A 24,034-nucleotide genomic window follows, 5' to 3' on the forward strand; every position below is an offset into this window, starting at 1 on the left:
GTTTTTAGTATTTTTGATGTATTATATATTTTTAAAAAATATATATAAAAATAATAATATAAAAAAAATTAATACAATAGGGCCAAGTTGGGTCCAGGTTTTAGTATATTTATCTGGTTTGGGCTTCACAAAATTTTAGACCCATTTTTTGGATAGGGTCGGGCCTAACAAACAGACCTAAAATTTGTTGAGCTTGGCCCATGAACACCTCAACACTGCACCCAATCGTTCATCCAAACCCACCAGAGATTGAGATAAACAACCACTATACCACATCTCATAATTATTATTGTTATTGTTATTTATACAAAAGATAAAATTGAAAATTTATTTCAGAATAAATCATTTCTTTTTATTCTTTTCCTTCCCTTTAATAATTTTTATTCAAACATAGGATAGTTGAAAATGTCAAATTTCTATAGCATTAAAATATAGTAAAAATTTATAATAATAAAAAAGTAAAAATAATATGGCTAAACTACATTAGTAATTACAAAATGGTTATCAATTTATTATTCATTCAATTATAAAAAATTATCAAATGGTTATCAAATTATTAGTAAATTTTAGTTTTAGTCATATAACTATAAAAAATTACAAAATGATCACTCAATTATTCAATTTTGTCCTTTTGATCACCGAACTATCTTGAATTTATTTGTTATTTTCATTTGTACGTTAAACAGCTGGTGACCAAAAAATGTAAAATTAAATAATTATACGATCATTTTGTAACTTTTCATAGTTGAGTTACCAAAACAAAAATTTACTAATAATTGAATGATCATTTTGTAAATTTTTATAGTTAAATGACAAAAAAAAGATAAAAACCATAGTTGAGTGACTATTTCAACAATAAAAAATCTAATGTCTTTTAACCAATTAAACATTGGGCATGCACCTGAACACTGTCCAAAACTAAATTCCAAGAAGCCATCAGACCTTGAAAAGTAGCAAAGATGCAACAAAACAAAACAATAGCATCACCGCTATCTTCCCTTCAAAGCAACCAGTTTAACTTCCCTTAGTTTGACTTCTCTTTTAGAATCTTTGCCTCCCCAATACCTTTTATTTTTCCCTTTATCTTCACTCACAAACTATCAAAGCAAGCTCAGATAAATCTTTTCTTTGATAGAAAGGTATAGTTTCGCCCCCCCCCCCTTAATTCTGGGTTTGTTTAATCATTTGGAACTTCTTGATTCTTGCACTAAAAAAAGAGTGATCACGAATTCCAGTCTTTCAATGGGTTTTCTTCGGAAGTTGTTTTAATGAGGTTGATGGAAGGTGTTCTTGATTCTTGACTTACTTCGAATTGATTGTTGCTTATTGAACCTGCTAAGTTCGATACTGGATAATTATTTTTAGAAAAAAAACTGAATTAGGTAATTTAGTTTTTTAGGGTTTGATTTTATTGATCGAAATGATTACTTAAATGATGAGATAGTTTTCACTGTCAGGGGGGTTACTTTTGAACTTTTTACTTAGCTTTAGTTTTAGGTTTGATACTGGCTTTTGATATTTAGAGCATCATGCTTGATAACGCGAAGGCATCCTTTTTGGATGTTGCTAAGAACCTACACACCCTTAAGGTTCTGTCCCTGGCTTTAAAGAGAGCCTAAGGGCGCCTCTTAAGTCGCTAAAGAGCGGGAATCATAGCTGCTGAAGAGTGAGAGCGCATTGTGTGGCACCTTGGGTTCAAACCACCTTGGGCTCTTACTCTTCAGCAGCCATGGTTCTTGCCCTTCAGCGACTTGAGGTGCCCCCTAGGCGTTTTCAGAACTGGGAATGAAACCTTGAGAGTTATCAGCTCTTCAGCGGCACCCAAAGGAGATAATACCCTCGTGTTATCTGCATGATGCTCTAACAGATATAATGGCAAGTTCATATATTTTGAATTAAAAGAAATAGGAAGAGGGGGTAAAATCTTAGGTTAAAAGCTTAAAACCGTATTGAGATCATACAACTTGTTGCTATATATTTTTTCCTTTATGGTGTCTTGAGTTTGATTAATGGAACATTTTTTGGTTTTATGTATGTGATTATACTAATGTTAACACTTACTCTTTGAAGCTAAATTTACGAGAAATTTTGGATTAATGTTTGTTTGTTTGTTTTTTCTTTTGCCAAATAAAGCCTTGACATGTTATTATTGTATTTGATGAAGGGAAATGAGAAGGAGATAATAAGTGCTGCTTGGTGTACTTGTTGGGTTCATGATGGAGTTACTTGCTTCTATTGGCTGCCATTTTCGAATTCCTTTGAAAACCATGTGGTTATGGATATCTTTGGTACTAGTGCTGCAATATAGTAAAACTGTGCTTTCAGATTCCAACTATTTAATTGGGCTGGGAAGCTATGACATTACTGGGCCAGCAGCCGACGTTAATATGATGGGATATGCTAACACAGAACAAATTGCTTCGGGGATTCACTTTAGGCTGCGAGCTCGGTCATTTATCGTGGCAGAGCCACAAGGGAAACGAGTAGTTTTTGTTAATCTCGATGCTTGCATGGCTTCACAATTAGTGACTATAAAGGTTCTTGAGAGATTGAAAGCAAGGTAATTATTATCACAGCAAGTTAGGCCTGAAGATCAGCTTCTCTTTTTTTAACCATATTAAAGTACAATCCTGATTGAAGTTTATGCTATTATCTTTTTGTCTAACCTTTTTGGTTTTAGAACAATGTTGCATCAACATGGAGTAAGACCGAACCAGAGACACCAAAGCCTTTGAAATAGATGAAATTCAAATGGATTTCAGTTTGATATGCTTATAGTGTTTATATTTTAACCTTTGACGTGTCTACCCTAATTTAGCTGCTACTTATACCTGCAGGTATGGGAACTTATATACTGAACAGAATGTTGCTATCAGTGGTATTCACACCCACGCAGGTCCTGGTGGTTATCTCCAATATGTGGTGTATATTGTTACATCTCTTGGATTTGTTCATCAGTCATTTGATGCCCTGGTAGATGGCATCGAGAAAAGTATTGTACAAGCTCATGAAAATCTCCAACCTGGATCAATTTTTGTGAACAAGGGTAAGGAACATGAAATATGCAGTTGCTACTATCCTGTTCGTGTTTTTAGATGTTGGTATTGTTTAGCAGAAATAATGTGACTGGATAATCTTCTTTGATACTGGTGATCTCCATTCTCAAGTTGAAGTTTTCTGAAATGTTGTATACACTAGTTTCTGTACCTATTTGGCTTTATATTGCTGTGATTTCCACTTTATGTTGTGTATCTGAGACGTATGCATTTATTTATGCTCAAAGATTATGGGTTGTGAACAGGAGAGCTATTAGATGCCGGAGTAAACCGTAGTCCGAGTGCCTATCTCAATAACCCTGCATCAGAGCGGAGCAAATATAAGTACAATGTTGATAAAGAAATGACCCTTTTAAAGTTTGTAGATGACCAATGGGGTCCAGTGGGTAGCTTCAACTGGTTTGCAACTCATGGAACATCAATGAGTCGTACAAACTCTCTGATCAGTGGTGATAACAAGGGTGCAGCAGCACGATTTATGGAAGATTGGTTTGAGCAGAACAGTGCTAAAAGTGATGAATTGGGTACTGATGAAATACCTCGAAGAGTTTCGAGCATCATTTCTAGTATTCATAATAATCGTAAGTTTTTATCTTTCAATTCCAGTAATTGTTTATTGATTTGAAAAATATGTAGAAAGAGCAATGGAAAAATACAATCAGTACTAGATATCATCTTTAATCTGCAACAGAAATTATTCATCCGATCCATAATATGTAGCTTGAACTTCTTGATGTGCTGCCTGGGTCCGTGCAATATTTCTTTTAATGTCTTTTTTATGTAGACCATGAGTTGCTGGAGCTTGCTTCATCCTTCCAGTCTTCTCCTGGTAAACCTGCAACCAGGATTTCGAGTGCTGCTAGACGTGTCAGGAGTGCTCTTCGACAGGCTGATAAGCCAGGATTTGTGTCTGCATTTTGCCAAACAAATTGTGGTGATGTTAGTCCCAATGTACTTGGAGCATTTTGTCTCGACACTGGTGTTCCTTGTGACTTCAATCATAGTACCTGTGGTGGAAAGAATGAACTATGCTATGGCCGAGGACCAGGGTAATCACTATTTCTCTTCCTGCTTTGTACTTCTTTCTCATGACATACCTATATATTGTGTCAGAAGACTAAAATGCTTCACTTGGCAGCTATCCTGATGAATTCGAAAGTACACGTATTATTGGAGAGAGACAATTCAATAAAGCTGTGGATCTGTTTAACACAGCATCTGAGCAATTAAAAGGAAAGATTGACTATCGCCACTCATATGTAGACTTCTCCCAGCTTGAGGTTACAATTCCTAAAGAAGGAGGAGGTTCTGAGGTAGTTAAAACATGCCCTGCTGCAATGGGATTTGCTTTTGCAGCAGGAACAACTGATGGCCCTGGGGCATTCGATTTTAAGCAAGGAGATGACAAGGTAATTTAAGACTGCACCTATATTTTTCAGTTTTCTGTGCCATATGTTTGCCTACTTTGTATGATTAATGTTGTTGGAATGTTATGTCAGGGAAATCCTTTCTGGAGGCTTGTGCGCAACTTACTTAAAGCTCCTGATAAAAAACAAGTAGAGTGTCATTCTCCAAAGCCCATCTTGTTAGATACTGGTGAAATGAAGCAACCGTATGATTGGGCGGTAAGTTGCAACAATATCTCATAGGGGACATACAAGTCCATCCAAGTCTTCATAATGTGAAAGTCATATGCCATAATACGACCTTTACTTAGATGCCTGATGAAGGATTGGAATCATTTGACTCGTGGATTCCTCTGATATCATTTTGTCTTCTGTTATGTCTAAAAATATGCTTGTGATTCCTTTTCCCTTAGAATAAGTTCACTAATGATGCATTTGCTTGATTTATAATCTTGGCAGCCTTCAATACTTCCAGTACAGATCCTTCGGATAGGACAGCTAGTCATTCTTAGTGTACCTGGAGGTAGTAGCTTTTTCCCTTTGTATCTTCTGTTTTCACTTTAAAACATGAGGATGAATTCTCACCATTTTGATTCAAGCAGAATTTACGACAATGTCTGGAAGGCGGCTTCGAGATGCTGTAAAAACCATGCTTACAAGCAGCGGTAGTGGAGAATTTGGTAGTAACACTCATGTTGTCATTGCTGGGTTGACCAATACATATTCACAGTATATTACTTCCTTCGAGGAGTACCAGATTCAGAGATATGAGGTCAGTGCCAAATCAGCAATACTTGTGTGGATAATAACCTAAATATTAACAATTATTGGCTACACAAAACAACTATACTATATTTCTATTCGTAGCTTTATTCTGACTCTCTGTAAGTTTGCTTAGATGGAGAGCTTTAGATCTTGAACTCACAACCGATATGGCTTGTGCCAGGCATAAATTGGCATTGAATAGCTGTATTTTTGTTCTCTTTACTCTTGTGGTAGCTTCGGTGCTTGGTTCGAGAGCTTTAGAACTTGAACTTACTATAAGCTTGCGCTAGAAATAAATTTGGTCATACATGCACTTGCATATGAAGAACATGTGCGCATCTGCAATGGTGACTGCCATTTCATTTGGGTTTGGAACTTGTAATCTCATATTTATGATCTGTCTAGTTCTTTTACAAATTCTTCGTGCTTCTTAGGGTGCCTCCACGCTGTATGGTCCGCACACACTCAGTGCCTACATTCAGGAGTTCCAGAAGCTCGCAAGTGCTCTTATCAAAGGCCAAACTGTTGAACCTGGCCCGCAACCTCCTGATTTTCTAAAGAAACAAATAAGCTTTCTCACTCCTGTTGTAATGGACTCTACCCCTGCTGGTGTAAATTTCGGGGATGTCAGCTCTGATGTTCCGGCTAACTCAACTTTTAAGAGAGGTAGCACGGTGACTGTGGTCTTCTGGTCAGCTTGCCCCAGGAACGATCTCATGACAGAAGGTACATTCGCTCTTGTTGAGATACTCCAAGGGAAGGATACATGGGTTCCAACTTATGATGATGACGATTTCTGCCTTCGGTTTAACTGGTCAAGACCTTCGAAACTAAGCCCCCGAAGTCAAGCAACCATCGAATGGACAATCCCTCCATCTGCCTCGCTAGGAGTTTACAGAATAAGACATTTTGGTGCTGCGAAACGGCTTATGGGATCGATTCAGCATTTCACGGGTACATCCAGTGCTTTTGTGGTAGCATGATGAAATAGATAAACTATATGTACATGCGTATGGCAGCTTAGATGTTTCATTTTTGTTGCGCTTTATATGTAACGAGTTGCCATTAGACTATAGCACGTCGAATCTGTAATGCTGAAACTCGTCTAGCTCATTTGATTTCCACTTCAGAACATGAAATTTCGGATGAATTAAAATCTGTCTTCAATGGTTCATTTACGAATTGAACTGTAATCATCGAAGAACATCACTTCTTGGCATCAAGTTGGTTAAAATATGCTTTTAAAAAAGTAGAAATAGAGAAGAGTGCAACGTGAAGTTTTAGTCTTAGTTCTGCTTCTGCTAATGATCCCTAAGCTAGTAAATTACTCAGTTTTGATTTAAAAATTTTGAATTTGATTAAGTAATTATCAAACCGAGATTGAACCAGTTTAACTTGAGTATCTCAATATTAAATTCAAGCAGTTTGTGAGCTTAATTTAATTAAACTTTTTTTAATATACTTTAAGGATTCAGTCTATAATATATATATACTTTTATTGGTAGTTGTAATACTAAATTAAAATTAAAATAATAATTTATTAGTATTAGTATGTGATAATGATAAAATTAATATTAAGTAATATGATAGTATATTTATGTGAAATTAATTAGTTTGGATATATCTTTTAAAAATTCTACTTAAAAATAATATAATATATTATTAATTAATAAAATTATAAATCTATAAAAAACCATTAAATATAATTGGATAAATTAAAAATAATAAAAATTCAAGGTTTTTAATTAAATAAATATAAGTTTTATATATAAATATGATAATAATTAATAATATCAAAGTAATTTTTTATAAGTAATAAAAATTAAAATTAAATGTGTGGTATTAATATTATAATAGTTAATAATATTAAAGTTAATGTACTGGTTACCAATTTTTATATAATTATCGTAATTTTCTATTTATATTAGAATTTATAACTTATATATATATATCATGTATATATTTGTGCATAAAATTTTCATAACGTTTTTGATTGATTTGATTATTACATGTAAAAATATTTAAGTTATTTACTATTTGTTTATTCTAAGGGTATAGTACATGTAATTAAATTATTAATAAGTTTATATTTTGTTCACTCGATTTTAAAAAGTTACAAAATGGTATTGAATTATTCGAAAGTTTTTCTTTAAATCATTGGGCTACTAATTTAAAAAAAAAGTCCAGCAAGCGAACTTTATGCGATAGTTCGACGATTGATTAATACTCATCGAGGAGTAGGCATATAGAATAACATATATTAGATCTAAGTCGATCTGATGATCAATGTTGGAGATCGAATAAGAAAGCTATATGGATTTTGGTTTGCAGATTCGTGACGTTTAAAACTGTTTCATGAAAAAATAATGAACTGTAGAAGAAAAGGGGAATGAGAGCTTTCAATTAGTGCAAGCAGTGCGATAGAGAAGGCTACACAACAACGATTTTAATAACCCGATGACTTAAACTAAAAACTTTTGAATAGTTTAATGATTATTTTATAACTTTTCTAAATTATGTGATCAAAATGTAAATTTATTAATAATTTATTGAGCTTGTGTGCAATTTACCCATATTCTAATAATGAAGGATACAAAAATATTCTAAATGATTTAAACAAATATATCATAAAAATTACGTGGTAAATATTGATTTTCCCTTAATAATCATTAACATATCAAATTCCCATATATAAAATCTTAGATTATTTTTTCTCTTATTCAATATTATAAAGGTATAATGATAAATTTAGTCCCTAATATTTATATATGTTGTTAATTTGATCATTTTTTAGTTAAATTTAGTCATCAACTTTTTAATAAAAGTTAAATTACTTTTTTAGCAGAAACATTGACTGAAATATTAAATATTTAAACATGGTAGCTTGTATAGCAATTCAAATGTACTTTATGCTATTTGTTTTTTATTTTCTATGAACTATTTATATCTTTTACATTTGAATGTTTTAAATATTTTATAATTTTTAAATTATTTATTGATGTGACATATATAACAAATTGTGTCGTGTCAGCACGAAGACAAAAGTTGTTACACCAACATTAAAAATTTAGGGTGTACTTGATTAGGCAAAAAAGTGGAAGGATGGGAGGGAAAAAAAAGAAAAGTAGAAAAAATAAATAAATTTAAGTGTGTTTGGTTGAGAAGAAAAGTAAGGAAAGAAAATAGGAGAGTTGATCATTTCTTTTCCTAATGCATAAAAATCAATCCTTCTAAATTGAAATGATAAGAGATATGTGCATATTAGTTCAAAATTATGTATTTTTGAAATGTTTTATTTTATTTTCTTTCATTTTTCTCCTTTTATCAAGTAATAAATGGAAAGAAAAAAAAATTCCTTCCTATTTTTTAATCCCTCCTACCAAGTACACCTATAAAAAAAATCTATTTTTTATCCTTCTAATTTTCTATTCCTTCAATTTTTCACCCTTTTAAATTTTATTTCGCCTCTACCGAACAAAATTATAATGTTTTCATCAACATTATTTATGATTATGAATATTATAAATATATTGGATCAATCTAAATAACATATAGTTATAATGAACATTTATTGATTGACCACAAACCTTTAGTTTGTAATCACTAAATTTTGATGTGTTAGAATAATGACTTATTTATTTAAATAATAATAATGATTTAATTTTTTTGAATATATTTTTTTAGTCTTACCATCTAATTTTTTTTATCATTGTGTAGTATTTATAAAATAAATATATATACAAAATAATTTAAAATATTTAAATTAATAAAAACAATAAATCTCATGCATACAAGGGTTAAAAGGCTAGTATTACTAAAATACATTTTTAACCTTTGATATACATTTATATATAATAAAAACTAAAACGTTTAAGATTTATTTTATAATTATATTTAAAAATATATGGATTATTTTGGTGGGAAAACATTTATAAATTTGATTAAGTTTTTTATTTCATTATCACATCATCTTAAAAAATTAATATAAATATTGCATTTGTTAATTTGTAATTGAGTTTAACTTGAATAGTTTGATAATATTTCAAGTCAAGCTCAAGTTTTCAAGTCTCAAAATTTACAACAATAGTGAAGACGCATAAGAAACAGGAACACATAATTTATAACAATATGGGAAAATCCAAGCAAAAGAGAAATGTTAATCATCCACCTAATCTAAACAAACTTAATATGCTTGGCAACTTGTTGAAAGCCTTAAACATTAATGACAATCAAACACATATTGTAGTCAACAAGGAAGCAAAATCCATCCCAAATTCAAAGCTAAACTTGTGGCTTAGTCTCATCCTCATCTTCTTCAATCTTGGGTGCCAAGTAGAACCTAATATAACCCATCTCAGCTATCTTATACTCGACCACAACAGGCAGCTCTGATGACAAGCTGATTGTCACTATGTTTGACAATGGAGTAGCCTTTGTAAATGAATTCATGTACCTCAATGCAAATGTCAATGATACTGGCTCATTCATCTCTATAATTGTTGCTTCTTCAGGCTGGCATTTGTTTATTAAAAGATCAACAAAGTGTTGTGCAAATTATAATACTTGCAGAGGAAAAAAGGAAGAAGAGAAATATTATTGGACAAAGGCCTTACTTTATCTACAGTGGTATTTTGCCTAAGAACAATATTTGCAGTTCCGATATCACCCCTTGTGGAAAACTTCACACCTTCCTTGGTAACAGAGATAACAACTGCAACAACATCAAATAGTAATTAACATTTGCAATCAAATAAAAAAGATGGGGAAGAAACTATGCTGTAAGGATCCTCCAAATATATGGAAAAACTTGAAGAATCTATACACTAAATTTATAGAATGCTAAAATATTGGAGCAGTACCGGTGTCACCAATGCTTGCAAGATCCTTGCAAATCCTTGCAAATTCAGCTGAAGGCATCCTAACAATAGCATGGTACTCCGCTTCTGGGATCCCAAGGTGTTCACTATCAATATCCATCAGCTTCATCTCAAAATCTGATATCTTGTCTTGGGCTTTAATCCATTAGCACATGCATAAAGAAATGAACACTAAATATCAGGCCAATCTTATAACAAACAGATCAGCAAGTCATTGATACAAAAATTGGGGAGAGTGACCTCATTACAATTGAACAATTATCAATCTCCATGACTAGTGAAAATAAACAATATTCTCATAGTTTATATAGCTCCCTTCAGCTTTCCACCAAATCCCAGCAACCAAACAGATGACACAATTTCCAACATAAAAAAGTCGAAACTATTAAACACCCAAAAATACCCGATTAACAATAAATCCCATAAACCCTAAACTCAAGCAAAACACTAAACAACCCGCAAAACCCAGGGAAATAGAAGACTTACTGGGGCTCTCGAACATGAAAGTAACAGTATCGCTGCCATCATCAGCCTTGATTGTGATGATGTCATCATTGCCGGCACATTTCAGCATCTTGGACATGTTACCGAGATTCATCCCCATGGAAATGTTCCTGTCGCAGCGATAGTGCTCGAACCCTTCCGATCTCAGCAACAGGGCCACCAGCGCCACGTGACTCGAATCCATGGCCTGCAAAGAAAACCCCGTCGCCGAACAGTCGAAGTTGGCATCGTTGACCAAGTCCTTAATCGCTTCCAAGACTTTCTTTAGAAGTGAACCCTGAACTAGCCTAAGCTCAAGCATTTTTTAGTAGTTTTTTTTTCTTCCTCTCTTTTGGTTCTCTTGCGAAAGAGATGGGAAAATTGGAGCGAAGGCCTAGGGTTTTGAGCGAAAAAGAGATGGGTATTGAGAGTTTATATAAATGGGGAATTGATTTTGAATCGGGAGGGTTCAACTGGCGGGATTGTGTGGCGTTGGTTCCCGCCATTGTGTTTCCGCTAAATCTGGAGTGGAGCATTTAGTACTTTGGACTCTGTTTTGACTTGGTTGTCCATCCGGCTACGTCAGCCCGGCCCATTATATAATGGTTTTTTATTTGGGTCGAGTGCTTTGGCCCAATTTAAAATTAAATGATTTTTTTGAAATTCTTATTTAAAATTTAATTATAAATATATATATCAATTTTAATATTTTTAACAGTAATATGGGATTTTTGAATAAGTCGGGTCAACCCATGAACACCTCTAGCTTTGACCATTGTTAATATTTTTTTGGGAATATTACGAATTTTTATAAATGTTGAATTTTGTTATTAGTCCATGTACTATAAGTTGTGGAAATAATCCTTATAGAGCTAGCAAAATAGGCCGTAGCCCGAAAAGTCCGCCCATTCCGATTTAAGCCCTTAACAATCTGAGGCCAACAAAACTCAACTCGTATAAGATCCGAGCTCGACAAAATTCAAGCCTGATAAAGTCCGAGCTCGTAACAAATTCGAGTTCGAAACAAATCTAGCTTGAACTTGAGAAAAATCCAACTCAAAACCCGAAAAAATAGCCATAATAGACATTAACAATTAATATAATTTTATGTTATTAATTAAAATAAAAATAAATGATAATTATTTATTTTTTGAAATGTATTCATAAGCATCATGTATTTATATTAAATATCTATTAATAGGAAAAGTAATTAATAATATTTTTTTGGGTGAAAATAATAATTTTTATTTTAAAATATAAAATAAAATAATTTTTTTTAAAAACATTTATTTAATATAAAATATTTTCAATACTATAATTATATATGTATAATAAATATATAAAATTAAAATTTAATGCTATAATAATATATTATATACCTATTATCGAAATTGATTACATAACCTCACCTTAAACCGATATACTAAATTTGTATATTACTAATACATAATATAATATATTATAATGTATTAGTATTATTAATACATAAAATAATAAAATAATATATAATTATTACTAAAAATATTAATACATATATAACTATTATTATAATATAAATTATAATAGAAGATATAGTATTACATGATATTGTAATAATATGTAATATATAATCTACGACTATTATCTATAACTATTATTATATTATAAATTATAATAAAATATATAATAATACATAATATTTGAATGTTTAATCATTGATGCATATATATAAACTATCAATATAATATATACTATACGATATGATATGATATAAACTAGTAGGACAGCTAACTTTCAAATTTACAAAAAGTATAAAGACTTAGAGCATATTCCAACTAGTATAATAATAACCAATAATATGTAATATATAATGTACTATTATTATATATAACAATTATTATATTATATATTATAATAAAAGATATAGTATTACATGATATTATAATGTTTAATCATTGGTGCATACATATAAACTATTAATATATTATATGATACGATAAAGCAGTACATAATATAGTAGGAGGGCTAGCTTTCAAATGTATGAAAAATATAAGGGCTTAAAGCATATTTCAACCAACATAATAATAAATAATAAATATATAATTTACTATAATTATATTATAAATTATAATAAAATAATGAATAGTTATGTATAATCCAATATGTTAAAATACATGTTTATAAATATAATTAGCAATACACAAAATATTATTAAAATTTTAATATATTAATTAAATATTATTTTTATTAAATTAGATTTTGAATTGGCCTTTAACTTTAACAAATTATATTTGAGTATTGGGTTTAATTTCTTTTTTATTTCAGATTTGAGATTTAGGCTATAATTTATTTATTTTGAGTTTAGGTAATAATGAATATATTATTTGGATTTGGGCTCAATATATTATATTTGAATTTTGGAATAAATATTTTTGAATATGAGTATCAGATTTATAAATTTAATAAAAAAAATCAATTGTGAATATAATATAATAATGAACAATAAAAGATATTTTGTTAATTCATATAATATCATAGAATAATAAATTTTACATACAATAAGCACTTTAATTATTTTATATAAAATAAATTTATTAAATATATATAATTTTATACTTTTTATGAGACAAATTTGAATTGCGTTGCCATCGTATAAAAGTGAAATAAATTTTTACATTCAAATTTAAAATATTTAAACTTAAAAAATTTAAAATTATTTAAACCTGTCAGAGCCCTCCTGACTTGACCCGAGCTCGAAAAAATCTGAGTCTGGAAGGGCCAGAGCCAAAGAAAGTTCGAGCTTAAAAAAATCTAAGTCTAAAGCAAGCCTAATCCGAACCCACTTGAGCCTGCCTGTTTGCCAGCTCTAAGTCCTTATACTTTAATTTGGTCATTTTTAGTTCATTGTACATTTTGAATTTTTATCAAATGATATTTGTTAAATTCATTTAGTTTTGCTATTTTCTAAATCATATGCGACAAACATATTTATTGCACGTGTAATATAATGTCAAATTTTTATTTTCAAATATTACTCACAAAAAAAAAGTTAATGGATATAAGACTGTTATTTAAGTAAAAACTGAATTTTAGAAAGCTTAAAAGTATATGGACTAAGAATAATCAAATTGAAGAGTATGAACTAAATCTACAACTTTACTCGTAGTATAAAACTACTAGCAAATTTTAACCAAACTAACATCGTTTGAGGTATGATTGAAATTCCAAATTAAAAAAAAATGAGATTGAAGTTGATCAATTCGAAAAGCACAATGAATAAAAATAACTAAATCAATATATATAAAATAAATTCACAACTTCCCATAGCACATAGACTAATAATGGAATTTGATTTTATTTTTTATTTATAAATAATAACATGATTTAGTTGGAGATCCGAGTGTCCTCTAACCCCAAGGTGACAACTAAGTCCAAAACCAAGTCAAGTTGTATCCCATTTCAAAGGCAAGTTTTCTTGTACTTTTCTCGTTTACAAGACTTGAACTCAAGTTATTGCTTAAAAGATATTAAATTTCTTGTCACTCAACTTAACTGACATTAGTATGAATGATAATTATTTGGCATATTTATAAAATATTTAAAAGAATAAATTAGAATATGCCACCTAACTTTATTTGATATTTAATACAAAAAATGAAATAGATAGTAATTTCTTGTAAACAAAATGCCTTATTTGTATTCGTATATTTTTATATGATATTTAAAAAAAATACATATTTATAGTATATTTCACAATTTCTTAATAAAATACATATATATGCATAAACATATTTATATATACACAGAAAATTTGACTAAAAAATAAGATATATCATTTCAGTATATATGTATTATTGTACTAATTAATATCCGTCAACAACATTTTCTTTTTACTAATTTAAAACAATTTTAACTATTGTCATCAATTGAATTATCGATATTTTTCAATTTAATTAATCTATCTTCTCCCATTAAGCATACTATTACAATAATGATGGCATTATTAACCCTTTAATAATCTACAACCATTCAAGTCGTTAATCTCTTAGATACATACCTACATTTAGGACATTAATGGGGTTCATATAACTATCCAACAACTTAGGGCTTCATTGGTCCTTCTATTAGATTTTGTTTCAACTTTAAGCCCTATTTACTAATTTAGTCCAATCTGATCAAGAAATCCAACAAACGAACACAGAATATAACGTGGCCTAGTCCTTCGAAAATTAAAATCTGTTAACACAAGAATCATTAGGGTTAATGACCCCCATTACGTTACCAAAATCCTTTTGGTAATGCTATGTAATTTTCATAACTGAGTTATAAATATTATTGTATCATTAATTTCTAAAATTCTAAGTAGATAATTTATTTATTCGAATAAATGTATATATATATAAAGGTTCTTTTGTTAAGGTGATGAAATGTTAAAAAGTAGCAAACTAAAATGTCCTGGAAAAATGATAGGAAAGAAGATTGAAATGGACTCTAGAGAATAATTGCAGTGGTAGATGGTCAGGATGATGGTGGTAAGTGACAAAGGATTGTGAAGGTTGTGATGCTTGTAGCTATTGTAGAAAGAAACGTGTAGAAAGAAATTTGAATATGTTTAACTTTGTCAAAAGAGCAAAAAATCTCAAATAAAATTTTTAGACCACTATTTATAGTATTTCTAATGTAGTTATTAAAAGAATGATTACAAAAGAATGATATATTTTATAGGACATAAGAGAGATATGGGTTAATTTATAAAAGTGTGCATGACAGGGAATTAAAGTGAATGAAATCATATTCATGTTGTTAAGCCCAGTTTAGTATTGTTTTTAATAAGCACTTTTAGGCTAAAAAACATTTTTGAGATAAAAATATTGTTAAATAATATGCCTTTTAAAGCTTTTCAAAAGTGTTTTGGAAGAAAAAAATGTTTTGCAAAATCACCTTTTTAATCAAAAGCAAAAGCAGATAATTTTAGATTTTGCTCAAAAGTGCTTTTGGATCAAAAAGCAGTTTTAAGAAGCAATGTTAAACTAAACCTTAATAATGAGTAATTAGAGAGATGTTATAAAAATAATGGATATGATTGTAGTGTTGTGAAAGTTACTCTCATGTAACTCATTTTGTCAAAGAGAGTGCTATTGCAAACTCAAGTACTAGTGTGCAATTTGATCAATAAAGAGAGGAAGGGAAAACACTTGTACTCCTTTGAAAGGTTAAGAAGTAGACTTTTCAATAATGTTCGACATATTTTTCTAGACATCCAACACTGGAGCAAATTTAAGGATCCTGCCAATCTTTTTGAACTTAATTTTACAGCCTTCAAATGAAGTGTCTTTCTTAATGAGTAATCTTGCAAGGAACAATATTTCTCGAGACCACTTTGGACAAAACAATTAGTAACAAAAAATGAGTATCTATAATGCAAATAATGGTATTTATGCTTCTTAATGAAAATTGCAAATTGTCATGCAGGTAAAGCCTATCATATTATATATCATTGCTTTTCAATGTTCACGAGATTTTTAATTATTACACTATGTTTGGTTCAGTGTATTACCTAATACAATACAGGCCGAATACGCGCGTATTACATGACGCCTCTAATCCGGCGTTTGGTTCGCTGTAATAGGCATTACGGGCGTAAACCAATCCCGACCTAATCCCCTTTTTTGCTGCTTTTGTAATCCCTTCCCAAATCCCTGTAATACCTATTACGTCCCCCTTCCGTCCCCTGCTGTCTGTTTTACCCTCCCTCCCTACCCGACCCTCTCCTATTCTGTCCTCAAAATTTCTCCTTCCATCTCCCACCGTTTTTGTTTATTATTCTGGCTCAGTTCGATGCCGCCGGGAAAAAAGTCCCTGATTTCGAATACACTCCGCAAAGCATTGCTCATTTGTACAATCTGGCTACCGTCTCGCAGGCAAAGACTCAAGCTGCCAACATTGTTGCCAACGATTTTCGCCAGAAAGCCGCCGAATACCGTTCTCAAGGTCCTAATTTGTTTTTTTTTTCTTTCTAAATTGAATTGAAATTCTCAAATTCAAACAATTTCATCTTGTTCTTCCTAAAATTGAAATCTCTTATAGCTGCACGAATTAGAGAGATATTGGAGAACGTAGGATTAGCGCAGGAGAGTTTGCCGTCAAATGTGGTTGCATCGGCGCAAGTTCTGGCAAACGTTGCTAATTTGTTGAATATTCGAGACACCGAACTTAGTAGGTGGGTTGCTTTCAATTTACAATTTTGAAAACTTCCGTAATTCATGTTGATTTCCATGTATTATATTTGGAACCTAACGAGGAAGAAAAACAAAATGGATCTAGTTTTCTTGTAGCAATGGGTGATATTTCTTTGAGAAAGACTGGGGTAGATGAGAAGAGGGCTAAAGTGCACAAAGAGTCCAAAACTCTTCTTGAGTATACTCGAAAAGAAATAGCTAGGTTAACCTATTTGAAAAGGTAAAGAATTTGTACGTTTACCACCCTAAATTTAGCCCTTCGTTTGAGTCTATTTGATGGTTATTGAGAAGAAATTGATATTTTCATATAGGACATTAGCACAACTAGAAGATGATGTGGCTCCATGTGATGCTCAAATGGAAAATTGGAAGACGAACTTGGGTGTTATGGCGTCAAAGGAGCGACAGTACATGCAACAGTATAACAACTATAGGGTATCCTTTGTATTTTTATTTTCAGGGATGCATTAAGATGCAAAACTAGTTACAGAAATTTAAGCTGTTGGTTCTTCTGAGATGAACATGCTATTTATCAGTTAAAAGGGACAAAAATGGGTGGAAAGAGAAGCTGCCTTTGCCGTAAGTGGATGAAATTTAACTGGATATGCATGGTTTGATTTGAGTGGTAGGGTTAAAGTTTATCAACCATATAGACAGGACATTCAATGTATAAAATGACTTTTTATTACTATTCGAAATTATAAATAAAATAGATTGAACAGGAGACTTAGAACTTCATATATAGGCAGAGTTGGAATAGAATTATTGTACGGATTCTGTTTTAAAGCTGAAAAATCATTAGCTGAGGTACTAGTTCATAGTCTTGGACAATTTATCATTAGATCATTTTAGTAGAAGAATCATTTTCCTTGGTGAATATTGCACTTTTGCATATATTGGAATTTAAATAATAAAGTACTGCATATAAAGCTACAAGGATGTAGCTATTCTTGTTTTCTCACTCATTGTTAATTTATCAAGATTTTGGCTATCTAATTATCACCTATATGTTGCTTGCATGAATTCTTTCTGCGTTTCATTTATGCTTAATCTTGTTTGACAGGCATTACTGAATCGTGTGGGCTACACACCTGAAATTAATCATGGGGTGTTGGTTGAAATGGCCGAACACAGGAAGGACTTAGAGAAGAAGACCAAACCCATCTTAGATACTTTGAGGAGCTACCAGGACCTACCTCCGGTAATATGTTATCATGGTTGGCATTGGAGCACTATTGTGCTTTGGTGTTAATGTTTTCTATATACATATCAAAATTTCTTCTCCATTATACTTGGTCTTTATTTCCTATATCAGACTCTTTGGTAATGGATCCTCTTGTCTGTTCATCGCCCATCATGTCTTCATGTAAAGCTACAAGAGTAAAATAGTAATTGTAAATATATGAGGTTTCTATGGATCTTTGTAGTGAAGCTTCACATAGTATTTTTGTATATTTCTCTCTCAAGATTGTTTATGGTTTTGATATAAATAAATGAACAGAATTTATATTTGATGTGCATTTAATCTCATCAAACACATAAGTAGACGCACTTTTTCCACGTGTCTTAACATTTTGGTGGTACCCTGCTTGGCACTGCTTGTTATGTAAAACTTGCATCCTTATTGACAAGTCATAATATAGGTAACATTGTTAATTCAGATGGTCTATGTTCAAAGTTCAATTTTGGTCGTCATCTTTGTCTAGAATGTTTTGGACTTGGGGCCCTAGTTTCCATATCCTTGTCCTTGCAATGAGGGAATGTGCTCTAAAGAAGTGCGCAGTATTACCGTTATTTTATTTTTGTTCGTGCAGGATAAAGCTTTAGCTGCCTTAGCAATTGAGGACAAGAAAAGGCAGTATGCTGCTGCTGAAAAATACCTGGAAGATGTGTTGCAATCAGCCCTTGCTACGTCAGATTGATGGGCTTACAATAGAATTTACTTTCTTCTGAACAACGTGCTGATTTTTTATTAGTGAACTTCTGGAAGGGTGAGTTTGCCCAGGTGATCGAAACCAAAAGACAGTGTGATGTTGCAGACAGCTATTCAGATTTATGAGATTCAAGTTGTAACGTGTTATAGTATTAATTTGAAGTTGGTATGTATGCTATGTGTGCTTATGCATGCACGTTGTAATGTTATCGTCTTAAGCTCCTGCTCTTTCCCCTTTGTCATCAACTTTTGCAAATTTTTATTATCAAGAATTTTATGAAATTATATATTATTATTAAATTATATGTAATAATTATTATTTTAAATTATACAAATTCATAAACTATAATCATATTAGTTATAATAATTTTAAATTTTATTAGATCATATATTTAATTAAATCATATTAGTTATAATCATATATTATGATTTGAGTAAATTCATATAAGAATATTAATTATTAAGAATTTTATTAAATTATATATTTTAATTATATTATATTTAATAATAATTATGTTATTTTATATTTTACAGTATCATATATTATGGTTTGAGTAAATTCATATAAGAATATTAATTATTAAGAATTTTATTAAATTATATATTTTAATTAAAATATATTTAATAATTATTATGTTTAAATATGATTAAATTATTTATTATTGATATTAATCTTATTAAAATTTAAATAAAATAATTTACCAAAACAAATTTCTGCTAATTATTAAGAATTTTATTAAATTATATATTTTAATTAAAATATATTAAATAATAATTATGTTTAAATATGATTAAATTATTTATTTTTGATAATAAATAATCTTATTAAAATTTAAATAACAATAACAATAATCATTTACCAAAACAAATTTATGCTAAGGGTATTCTGGTCATTTTAGTTTTCTCCATTATGCTATTACACCTCTATTACATTCAACCAAACACAGTTTTACTATTACGCCTCTATTCCATTACATTCAACCAAACAGTTGATTTGCTATTACACCTCTATTCCATTACACCTCTAATCCAATCCAATACACCTCTAATCCAATACAGCGAACCAAACGTGCTCTTAGTGTTCGAAGTTAGACAAGATATTTTTTTTATATGATATCTCTACTATCATAAAGTCTCTAGCTGAGTTAGTATCACTCCTCTATTGAACCCCAATTTAATTGAGAAATTATCAAAAATCGTTCTTTTTATAAAGCAAGTTATATTATGATGATTTTTATTTTATCTTTTTATATTATATAAATCAATAAAAAAATTACCCATAATATTTGAATCAAGAAAACCATGCATATCAAACCTTTAACTTTATCATTGCAACAAAAGTATCATTTAATTTTTATATGAATTTTTAATAATTATATTTATCATGTAGATTTTTTTTCATGCTATAAATCTAGTGTATATATATTTATATATTATGTTTTATAAATTTAGTTTATATTTTTTTCACCCACAAGTAGCTAATCAGGTTGTTCATTAGTTGGCATGAGTAGCCCATGACTATGCTAGCTCGTTTACACGTTATTGCTCCATCTTGTTTATCTCCTTTTCTTTCGGTTGATGCTCATTGTGTAACCTTTGATGAAAGGTTTTAGATATTGGGTGTATGGGGTTTAGCCTATTAATTAAGAGTTAGTTGAAGTATTTTTTATGGGTAATTTTTTTTAAAGGAAAATTTATTAATTCATTCAATGAATGAGAGGAAGGGATAACAAAAATCCGTTGTACGCACTGAAGGATAAGCTCCATCAACACAACAAAAGCTTCAACTTTTGTATCAATAGAACATTATGGCACGTTGACAATTGTCTCTGTCACAACTCTCAAGCACAACATATCAACAGTGATTGCAAGCACTTACTATAATAAAGAAATCAACCTCGGTTGGTCTAAAGCGGTGGGCATAAATTGGCAAAAAAATTGAGCATATACCAAACTAGTGAAGACGACGACGACAAAACCAACCCTAAAATCACTCGCAAAAGCAAGACTAAAAAGTGTACTACAATAGTAGACAAAAACTTTTAAAAGTGAATATTTATTAAACAATGAAAAAACAAACAGAAACATATAAATCTTAAGACAACATGAGTCCAAACCGACTTATGTAATCATTTATTATTCTAAAATACTCTCAAAATATAAACAGATTAAGAAGTCAACGAAGAGCTGCCCACTTTCTAAAAGAAATTGTCGGTGGTCGGTGGTGTTTGAACGATGATAGGCACCGTCATCTATCCATCACAACTTGTGAAGACAACAAAGATACCCACAAAATAGATTTATAAACTGAAAAGAGAGAAGACACATGGAATGAATGAGAATAAAAAAGAAAAAGAGGGTTGATGGGCAGGAGAAAAAGGTGAGCGATAACTAGTCTAGAGGCTAACACCGCCGCTAGGTAAAAACAAAAAAATAAAAAGCAAACGACTTTCTCATAAGTGATTTTTTATTTGCCGATCTTTAAATATATGAGTTTACTTAAAAAAATGATTTATGTAAACTATAATATATAATATTTATATCCTACCATATTTGGTATAATTTTTTTTTTCAGCATCATATCATATATATCATCGAAGGTAAGATTTTCATACATTTTAGGAAACATTAGTTAGTGAATTTTTTTATTTTTTTATTTGGTAAGTGATGATATTATCATTTATGCGACACATCAACATTTTTATTTATTTCCGTAATTATGGATCTCTTTTCATTCATTTCAATAATTACAGTTGCATTAACCTCCAAAATAATTACTGAATATTTACTTATAATGTTGTAACCTCAAAATATAGTTCGTAACTTTTAGCTACATTTTTATTTCAGTAATTATAGTTGTGTAATTATTTTGATGTTAAAATATGGTTATAAAAAATACATAAAAAGAATTCGTGTGTTGCCTTGATGGTTAAAGAGTTCATCACTTCAAGTGTAGCTTAGGTTCGAGTTGCATTAATCACATTGTTTTTAGGGCTTTATTCTTATCTTATAATTTATCACAAAAAATGTAAAAATGATTGTATATTTGACTATAAAAGAAAATAAAAATTATATTTTTAGATTATATTATGATTATTGAATAACGAAATCATTTAGTGTTTTTTATTTATATTTTTGAGTTTTAAATTTATTTAACATAATGTTTAAAATGAATTTCAATTAATTGGAAATAAAAGCTTAGTGGTCTGATTTATATTAAAAATATTTGAATGAATTATTTTTGGAGCAAAAAACAAAAGTAAAGTTAATATTTTCAACAATTAAATTATATTTGAGATGTTGAAATAAGTAATACATGAAAGATAATAAAATACAATAATTAGATGCAAGATGAGCGTGAAAAGGAAATTACACGATATTCAGTAACTTATGGGTCCAAACTGTAGACTTGTTTAATTTTTTTTGTGGAAACAAAAAAGTGGTAGACATTTAGGTTTGAAAAATACAAGAATGATAGGTGGCAAGTGGATAAGGTATGGTTGTGAAGATATTTTATGGGTCAAAAATTGGGTGCCAACATGAAAGCTAGAAAAGGGAAAAATATCAAGCAACAATTAAAATATCTTTCTTTCCATTCGCCAATAAAAGCCGACCTTATAGGTCTTCAGAAGAGTGAAGGAAGAGAAGCAAAATGGAGTGCTGTAGGAGGCCTAATAGGAGTGATGCACATTTATCAGTGGAAGAAGAGGCCAAATTGGAGGAGCAGACCAGGGATTACTTTGACCACACAGCACCTAAACGTCACACTAAGCCTCAACGAAGCGACTATTCTTCTAACTACGTCGACGCTCTTGCCGCCGCTGATTCCGGTATCCCTGAATACCTCGAGTTTCAACGTCTAGAGAATGATCCCCAGGTCAGTTTTTTTCCTTCTTAAACCCGAAACCCAAAAAAATTAAATTGCGTTTGCCGGGAGTCGAACCCGGGTCTATTGCTTGGAAGGCAATTATCCTAACCGTTGGACTACAAACGCTTGCTGATATGTGGCTTTAGATGCTACTTTTCTCTTGAAAAAATAATGCTTGTATTGCTCTTCGATTAAAGTTCAGCACTAGGAGTTATTTTACTTAAAAAATAAGTTAATTTATTTATATTTGTTAGATCAAAGAGTAAATTAGTTATTTCTATTCAACATTTTTAGTTATTTCTATTCAAAATTTCCTCTATTTATACTATTAAAAATAATGTGGTTACCAGAATAATAAGACAATGACATTTGGCACATCACATATATATCATTCTGACAACATGTAAAGATCAATTTTAAATAGCAAAAATAAATAAATTTTTAACAGAATGACCTATTTGGTCTTTAATCTAATATATAAAGGTCAATTTGTCAATATTCTAAATAGAGAAAACAAAATATAATTTAACTATTAATGCAAGGCTTTACTGTGCTTTTATTTATCTATCTCACTTGTTTGGTGCAGATTTACTTCTACAAATTTTCTTCCCTGATTTTCCTTTTGTCTTCAAATTTTGAAACCAGAAAATAGTTTACAATGGAAGTGAAGTGAGAGAAGAATTTATGGAGACTGAATATTATAAGGATCTCAATTGCGTCGACAAACACCACCACACGGTACAATGACAACCTTTCATAAAGTTTTTCCCTTTTTATTCTCTTCAATTATGATCAAAAGCCAAAAAAATGGGGGGAAAAAAGACTAATTATGATGGGTCTCGGTTTTCAGACAGGAACAGGTTTCATAAAGGTAGAGAACGACAATGGCAGAAACTTTAAGTTGGAACCAGATTCAGACACCAGCTGCCATGCCTCTTGTAAGGGAAATCCAGCAACTAACGACTGGATTCCAGCTGCTTTGGATGCGGTAAAAAATACCAACAGAACTTTGATTCATCTCATTAGTTAGCATCTAATGAAAATGACTGGCTTTTAACTACGTTTACTCCATCTCTTTGATTTTCCAGGCTTATGTTGCTTCAGACAAGCCCAACAGGAGTGATCAATGAATTTAATGAACCAGCAGTGTTTTTCAATTGTCTTTCTTTTATCTCCTGTAATGTGTTTCTAGATTATGATGTTGAAAATAATTTAAGAACCAGTATTCATGGTTATGTTATCTTAACTAGATGTTGTTGATTAAGTATTGCTTACGGTATGGTGTTGAAAATAAATATAAATGAATGTGTTTTTTAGGTAAATCCTTATACCATAAAAAAGTGAAATAATTTAATCATTTTACTTTTTTTCCAATACGTAACAAATTGGTAAAGTCGATCTAAATTTCAAATGCAGTGCGTTTGAAAT

At 30.6% G+C, this 24,034-nt stretch overlaps 4 protein-coding genes and 1 non-coding gene across 7 annotated transcripts; 3 read left to right on the forward strand and 2 right to left on the reverse strand.

The window, feature by feature from the left end:
• Nucleotides 1-871: 871 nt before the first annotated feature.
• LOC121224632 (neutral ceramidase 1) lies at nt 872-6,405 on the forward strand. Of its 3 annotated transcripts, none has more exons than XM_041108246.1 (10): nt 872-1,139; nt 2,165-2,560; nt 2,838-3,046; nt 3,302-3,637; nt 3,841-4,105; nt 4,195-4,465; nt 4,556-4,681; nt 4,922-4,985; nt 5,065-5,234; nt 5,662-6,405. In XM_041108246.1, the coding sequence occupies exons 2-10, from the start codon at nt 2,214-2,216 to the stop codon at nt 6,208-6,210; spliced, it is 2,337 nt and encodes a 778-aa protein (XP_040964180.1). In that variant the 5' UTR covers nt 872-1,139; nt 2,165-2,213; the 3' UTR covers nt 6,211-6,405. The 3 variants fall into 3 exon arrangements, with proteins under 3 accessions (XP_040964180.1, XP_040964184.1, XP_040964181.1); XM_041108250.1 differs by having other exon boundaries at nt 910-1,284; XM_041108247.1 differs by having other exon boundaries at nt 910-1,273.
• Nucleotides 6,406-9,329: 2,924 nt separating this feature from the next.
• On the reverse strand, nt 9,330-11,117 carry LOC107950214 (proliferating cell nuclear antigen). Its single transcript, XM_016885030.2, has 4 exons — nt 10,591-11,117; nt 10,087-10,239; nt 9,841-9,938; nt 9,330-9,739 (listed from the first exon to the last, which is right to left on the reverse strand). Exons 1-4 carry the CDS (start codon nt 10,907-10,909, stop codon nt 9,509-9,511), a joined length of 801 nt encoding a protein of 266 aa, XP_016740519.2. The 5' UTR covers nt 10,910-11,117; the 3' UTR covers nt 9,330-9,508.
• A 6,120-nt stretch (nt 11,118-17,237) lies between these two features.
• On the forward strand, nt 17,238-18,926 carry LOC107928056 (AUGMIN subunit 1). Its single transcript, XM_041108262.1, has 3 exons — nt 17,238-17,384; nt 17,869-18,006; nt 18,620-18,926. Exons 2-3 carry the CDS (start codon nt 17,926-17,928, stop codon nt 18,725-18,727), a joined length of 189 nt encoding a protein of 62 aa, XP_040964196.1. The 5' UTR covers nt 17,238-17,384; nt 17,869-17,925; the 3' UTR covers nt 18,728-18,926.
• A 3,145-nt stretch (nt 18,927-22,071) lies between these two features.
• On the forward strand, nt 22,072-23,928 carry LOC121224636 (uncharacterized). Its single transcript, XM_041108266.1, has 4 exons — nt 22,072-22,615; nt 23,252-23,344; nt 23,457-23,594; nt 23,695-23,928. The coding sequence occupies exons 1-4, from the start codon at nt 22,391-22,393 to the stop codon at nt 23,734-23,736; spliced, it is 498 nt and encodes a 165-aa protein (XP_040964200.1). The 5' UTR covers nt 22,072-22,390; the 3' UTR covers nt 23,737-23,928.
• Nucleotides 22,661-22,732, reverse strand: TRNAG-UCC (transfer RNA glycine (anticodon UCC)). The gene has a single exon. It is a non-coding gene; the product is annotated as a tRNA-Gly (tRNA).
• Nucleotides 23,929-24,034: the final 106 nt, after the last annotated feature.

This window comes from Gossypium hirsutum, chromosome A03 (assembly GCF_007990345.1).
Source record: "Gossypium hirsutum isolate 1008001.06 chromosome A03, Gossypium_hirsutum_v2.1, whole genome shotgun sequence".
NCBI lineage: Eukaryota > Viridiplantae > Streptophyta > Magnoliopsida > Malvales > Malvaceae > Gossypium > Gossypium hirsutum.